This window comes from Orycteropus afer, unplaced genomic scaffold (genome assembly GCF_000298275.1).
Source record: "Orycteropus afer afer isolate SDZICR_OR568_19922 unplaced genomic scaffold, OryAfe1.0 scaffold00294, whole genome shotgun sequence".
NCBI lineage: Eukaryota > Metazoa > Chordata > Mammalia > Tubulidentata > Orycteropodidae > Orycteropus > Orycteropus afer.
The window spans coordinates 1775463-1782291 of NW_006921881.1; the positions used below are offsets into that span (position 1 = coordinate 1775463).

Below are 6829 nucleotides of genomic sequence, written 5' to 3' on the forward strand. Positions count from 1 at the left end.
AGTGGAATCTCCCTGGCTTGCCTGATCAACAAACACTACTGCCACCAACAGGTAAACACCCTCCGCCTCAGTTTCTCCCACCCCCACCGCACTCTCCCCCACCCATCCAGGGGGCGGGGCCAGAGGTCAAGGGTGGTGGGTGGGATTGGGGAGGGAAAGAGGTGTTGGGCAGTCCCTCAGAGAGTCCTCCTTTCACCAGGCCCCCGGCTTGGGGTGCCTTCCTTCCCCATGGCGGGACACCTGGCTTCTGACTTTGCCTTCTCACCCCCACCAGGCGGTGGAGGTGAAGGGCCGGGGGGGCCGGGGCCAGAGCCGGGCTGGGTTGACCCTCGGACCTGGCTGAGCTTCCAAGGCACCCCTGGTGGGCCAGGGATCGGGCCAGGAGTTGGGCCAGGTGCTGAGGTGTGGGGTATTCCCCCGTGCCCCGCACCGTACGAGTTCTGTGGAGGTATGGCATACTGTGGACCTCAGGTTGGTGTGGGGCTGGTGCCCCAAAGTGGCCCAGAGACCCCTCAGCCTGAGGGTGAGGCAGGGGCTGGAGTCGAGAGCAACTCCGAGGGGGCTTCCCCTGAGCCCAGCGCTGCTCCCACTGGTGCTGTGAAGCAGGACAAGGAGAAGATGGATGAGAACTCTGAGGAGGTAAGTGATCTGCAAAGGGGAGAGAGAGCCGGGGTTGGTGAGGTGGCAAAGGGACATGGAGGCAGTCATCTGCAGCTGCCTTGGCCTGGAACCCCAGAGAGGAACAGGCAGGGGCAAACCGGCCCAGGCAGAGCAGTATGTGGCTGCTTTGGGCCGTCCTGGGAGGCAGGGTCAAGGTGGGGAATGGCAACCGGAATTTGGAGAGAGCCGCAAGTGAGGCCTGGGGAAGTCGGAAGTGAGCCCAGGGTGGGCCTAGCTCGCCAGCAGGCCCTTGTCAAGAAAGCCTTGTATATTTCCAAGGCCTGACTAGGGCCAGATAACTCTTTCCTAGCCTAGCCCTAGACTGAAGATGAGGTTTGAGCGCCTTCTCCCCACCCTTCACCCTTTTTTAAAATTTGATCCTATCAGACCTAAGATCTGTGGCCTTAGGGTTAAGTGTAGCCTCAGGGTAAAAACCAGTGTTGTTATCCCAGGCTAATTGTTCCTGAAGGTCTAGGGTGTGACTGGTTTCTGATAGAAGCTCTTATTTGGTTGTGTCTACTCTGGAGTTAGGTTTACCCCAGTCAATTTTAGGGTCCCTTTATCTCTGTTGTGTAATGCTTAAGTGCTCAGCTGTTAACCGGAAGGTTAGTTAAAGGTTTGAACCCATCAGCAGTTCCATGGGAGAAAAGAAAGACCTGGTGATACGCTTCCATAAAGATTATAAGCTAGGAAACCCTATGGGGCAGTTCTTCTCTGTTCCTATAGGATCCCTGAGTTGGGATCAACTCTGAGGCACACAACTGCTATCTCTGCCCTGGGGGGCTAGTGAGTCACCATTATGCAAAGTGCACACAAGTTTCAAACAAGAAAGAAAATAGGATGAAAGATGTCATCTCCAGGCCATTCCCAAGTGTAGGGTTCGCTGAGGGATTGAAGACTTTACCTGTTCAGCCCTGCGGGAGCTATTAAAGATTTGTCTTCCAGGCCTTGAGAGAGACAAGTGTAAGCAATTAGAGATCAAGTACTAAAGCCTTTAGGCCCCACAGAAGGTGTGAGGGTGGTTTCAGCCTCAACCCAGTAGCCTAGACTCTTTGCAGGAGGTGACTGCTGAGCCTTGAATAATAATGGCTGCCAATTGTGGCCCACTTCCTAAGTGCCTGGCTTTGTGCCCAGTTTATACATCATTATCTCATTAACCATCACAAAATCTCCTGGGGAGGTATTACTAGCTTTTTTTCCATGGGTCTTAGCTGCTAAATGGTGAAGCTAGGAATTGAACTGGGGTTTACCTTATTCCACAACCCTAAAATAGGGTTTGGAAAAGCTGAGACGGGGAGAGCTGAGGGCCTTTATACGACTGACTTATTGGTTGAACAGGTGTTGGGAATGGAAATTTGCTTGTTTGAATTTAATACAATTGATGAACCTTGAAATAACTTCCCTTAAGGCCTCCAGAGCTATACACAGGGTTGATTCTTTTCTCACTAGCTGCTCCTACTCTGTTTTCTTGGAGTGCCCTGGGGCTTATCCCTTCAACCTCTGTACCCTTTCTCTCCTCATTCAACCTACAGGCTTTTGAGTGCCATTTGCGGATGACTACCACATTTTCTGTCTCCACCAGGATGGGGCCCTGACCTCCATCACAGTTGCTCAAGGCCCAAACCAGTCAATTCTCAGTTCCTTTCACATCTGAGGGATGAATTACCCAATACACAAGGTGTACACGGGCTTAATTGTGCTTACTAATCTGTAGTGAACAGTGTCACCTGGGTTTCACCACATGTGTGACACAGTGAAACCCAGATGAAATTAATTAATTGTGAAAATAAGTACAATTAAGCCTGTGCATACCTTGCTTACTATAAGCCAGTGCATAGCCTGTTTATTGGTTAATCTCCCCTTGCACATCCTATATCTAATCTATTGGAAACATCACTGTCTTTAGCTTAGAAATATATCCTCTAATCAATCACTTCTAGCACCCTCATCCCAGCCATTATCCTTTCTGCCTGATTGCATTGTTGTTATGTGCCCTGGAGTTGGACCGGACTCTTAGCGACCCCTCCTGGGTTTCTGAGGCGACCCCTCCTTGGGTTTCTGAGGTGGTATCACTATGGAAGTAGATTTGCCTAATCTTCCTTCTGAGGAGTGGCTGTGGTGGGTTTGAACTGCCAGCCTTCTGGTTAGCAGTCAAGTGCCTTAGGTACTACGCTACTAGAGCTCCTGCCTGATTGCATTAGTCTCCCTAATACTACCATGCATCCTAGTCTGTGCCAATATATCAACCAAGTCATCGAATGAAAATGTTAGGAGCCCATCATTTCACTCCCCAAAATTCAAAATTCTTCAGCAGCTCCCCATGTCACTGAGTAACACCAAGCAATGCGCCCAGGGTCTGCCCTGCTCACCTCTTGGATCTCACCAGCTCTTATCCTCTCTGCTTTCTTCAGTCCACTTGCCCTGCTCTAGTACACTGGGCTTGCTGCCTCCAAACACAGGAGACTCAGTCACACCTTGGGGGTTTTCCACTGGCCTTTGTCTAGAACATTCTCCAGATGACCCTTTGCTCAAATATCCCCTTCCCTTACCATCTTATTTAAAATGGTCATTCTCATCAAAGTCCTCCACCCTTTATTTGTTTTCCATAGCAGTTCTGGCATCTTACATAAAAACTCATTGCCATCGAGTCAGATCTGATTCATAGTGACCCCTCCTTGGGTTTCTGAGGCGGTGTCACTATGGAAGTAGATTTGCCTAATCTTCCTTCTGAGGAGTGGCTGGTGGGTTTGAACTGCCAGCCTTCTGGTTAGCAGTCAAAGGCACTATGCTAGCAGAGCTCCTGCAGCTTACCATACTGGACACTTACTTGTCTGCTTTGTGTAGTGGCTGGCATATAGAAGGATGCTCTCATTAAATCTGTTGAGTGAATGAAACAATGAGGATGCTTCTATATCACAAAAGGATACATACAGGATAATCAAGATGTTTTAAAAAATGGAGTACCACCTGTATACAAAGAACTTTACTTCTACCTGTACTGACACCTATTATTTTTGGCAGTGTGTATTTGTGGGACCCCTCAAAGCTGGAGAGTATTGGATTTAGTATCAGAGGCTTGGTGCTTTTTGTTTCTCCACTCTCAAAACTTCCTTTAACCGGACAATAGTTGAGTCAAAAGGCATTGTGAGTGTTAAAAGCCCTAACAGATAGGAACTCCCCTTATAACATGACAAATATGGTCTCTGAGGCCAGGGCCTGTCTTTGCCCCCTGCACGGTGCTCTGCATCTACCAGATGTGTAGATTTCTGGAGGAAGAAAGGTCCCTTGTCATGTGTGAATCAGTGAGGAGTTAAAGGATTGCATGACATTTGTAGATGATGTTAGGTGGGTAGTCTGGGCGGCAGAGATATTTCCATAGATGATTGCTTGGGGCCACGGTCAGAAAAGGTAGTAGGAGATAGAGGAAGAAAACGGGGAGGAAGGGTAGGTAACTTGGGCATTTTGTTTTTGAGTCCTGTCTTTTCTTTTTCTTTTTCTTTTAAACTGCAGTCCCAGGACATCAAAACTCGACAGAAAGACCTTGAGCAATTTGCTAAACTCTTAAAGCAAAAGAGGATCACGCTGGGGTATACCCAGGCTGATGTGGGGCTCACTCTGGGGGTTCTCTTTGGTGAGTCCACTCAACATGTTTTGACCCACAGGCCACCCCCCCCTCCTGAACTTGGACCTTTACTTAAGGGAGCTGTGTGTGTGTGTGTATGTGTGTGTGTGTTTCAGCAGCGGGGTTTTATCCCCAACCATGAAGGAGAGGAGTGGGGGAGGAAGATAACTGGGCTTACAGGATGGGACCCTAGGAGTCAAGGCTTGGATCTCAAGGTCCTCAGGGCTCTGCATGCTGCCTCAACTTGCCTCTCTTTCAATTGGCCTTCTCTAGGGAAGGTGTTCAGCCAAACGACCATCTGCCGTTTTGAGGCTCTGCAGCTCAGTTTCAAGAACATGTGTAAGCTGCGGCCCCTGCTACAGAAGTGGGTGGAGGAGGCAGACAACAACGAAAACCTCCAGGAGGTAAGTGCAGGAGGGATGCACAGGGATCTGCCACCAGTCCCATTTGCATTGCTTCCATCCTTTGCTTGCAGCTCTTCTCAGGGCAGCATTTCTCAACGGGAGGGGGTGTGATTTCTCAGTTCTGGGACAAGGTCTGCAGCCATAGGTCTAAACCAACCTTTTAGATTCTTCTTTGTCATACATACTTCCTGGGTCTGGTGACATGTCTAGTCTGTGCTCCTTGAGCCATCCCGGTCATTGGCCCTTTGGTGGTGTAGCTCAGCTCATCCAAGGCCTGCCCTTCCATCTCCCTTGTCACTCCCTCTCCTCTCCACCTGCCTAGATATGCAAAACGGAGACCCTCCTGCAGCAGGCTCGAAAGAGAAAGCGGACTAGCATCGAGAACCGAGTGAGAGGCAGCCTGGAGAGTTTGTTCCTGCAGTGTCCAAAACCTTCGCTGCAGCAGATCGGCCACATCGCCCAGCAGCTCGGGCTTGAGAAGGACGTGAGTGCGCAAGCCCTGTCAGCTCTATTTCCTACTTCTCCCCACTCGCCCTCCTGTTTCCCTAGCTCTGGCTTCTCTCCTCCAACCACCCTGTTGACTTTGGATATACAGCCATACTTCATTTTATTGTGCTTTGCTTTATTATGCTTTGTAGATACTGTCCTTTTTACAAATTGAAAGTTGATGGCAACCTGTGTCAAGCAAGTCTATTAGCACCCTTTTTCCAATAGCATGTGCTGTGCTCACTTCATGTCTCTGTCACATTTTGGTGATTTTCATACAATATCTGAAACTTTTTCATAATGCTGTTGCACACTTAATAGACTACCAAACCACACCAAAACCTCGGCCATTGAGTCCATTCCAACTCATAGCAACTCTATACGATGGTAGAACTGCTTTATAGGGTTTCCAAGGCTGTAAATCTTTATGAAAGCAGACTGCCTTATCTTTTTCCCACAGAGCAGCTGGTAGCTTTGAACCATCGACCTTTTGGCTAGAAGCCCAATGCTTTAACCTCTACACCATCAGAGCTCCTTTAATAGGCTATAGTGTAAACATAACTTTTATATGCACTGAGAACCCAAAAACATTGTGACTCGCTTTATTGCGGTAGCCTGGAACTGAATTCCCAGTATCTTCAAGGCATGCCTGTAATGACCAAGCAGAGCCAGCCCCACCCTCCTGGAGCTTATGATCTAATCTGACTCTCTCCTCTGTGTCCACCCCCAGGTTGTCCGAGTGTGGTTTTGTAACCGACGCCAGAAGGGCAAACGATCAAGCAGTGACTACTCCCAACGAGAGGATTTTGAGGCAGCTGGGTCTCCTTTCCCAGGGGGACCGATGTCTTTTCCTCTGGCCCCAGGGCCCCATTTTGGTACCCCAGGCTATGGAGGCCCTCACTTTACTACTCTGTACTCCTCGGTCCCTTTCACTGAGGGGGAAGCCTTCACCCCTGTCCAGGTCACCCCTCTGGGCTCTCCCATGCATTCAAACTGAGGTGCCTACCCTTCCCCAGAACTGGGTAGCAGAGGAAAGGGGAGAAGCTGGGGAAACGGGACCCTGGGGTTTGTACCAGGGCTTTTGGGGTTAAATTCTTCATTCACTAAGGAAGAAACGAATTGGGAACACAAAGGGTGGGGCAGGAGATTTGGGGTAACTGGTTAGAGGGAAGGTGAAGTTCAATGATGCTCTTGATTTAAATCTCCACATCACTCATCACTTTGTTCTTAAATAAAGAAACCTGGGACACAGTAGATAATATATTTTTAAATTTTTTTTATTGTAATTTGGGTGAAAGTTTTCAGAGCAAATTCATTTTCCATACACCAGTTCATACACATTTTGTTTCATGACATTGACTGTAATTCCCCACAATGTAACAGCAACAGCTCTCTTCCCACTTCCTGTAGTTATTTCTTCCCTGTGTCATCCTTTCCTATGCATTCCTGCCCCATCTCTCCAGCTATCTCCCTGTGCAAATACTGCTCTTAGGTTTTCCCATGATTGATTGTTCTAAGGGTTGTATCTACCTGATGTAAATTTTCACCCTATATATCTATTTGGCTGGAAGCCACAGAAGTGATTTCAGGTCTAGACCTGAAAGTAGGTAATACTTTTGATATATTCCCTTTGGTTACTAAAGAGAGTATAGGCATG

General features: G+C 48.5%; 1 protein-coding gene across 1 annotated transcript; it reads left to right on the plus strand.

Moving 5' to 3' along the window:
- The first annotated feature begins 228 nt into the window (after positions 1-228).
- Positions 229-6169, plus strand: POU5F1 (POU class 5 homeobox 1). The gene is made up of 5 exons (XM_007951380.2): positions 229-639; positions 4171-4291; positions 4556-4686; positions 5009-5170; positions 5903-6169. The coding sequence occupies exons 1-5, from the start codon at positions 229-231 to the stop codon at positions 6167-6169; spliced, it is 1092 nt and encodes a 363-aa protein (XP_007949571.1).
- The last annotated feature ends 660 nt before the right edge of the window (positions 6170-6829 follow it).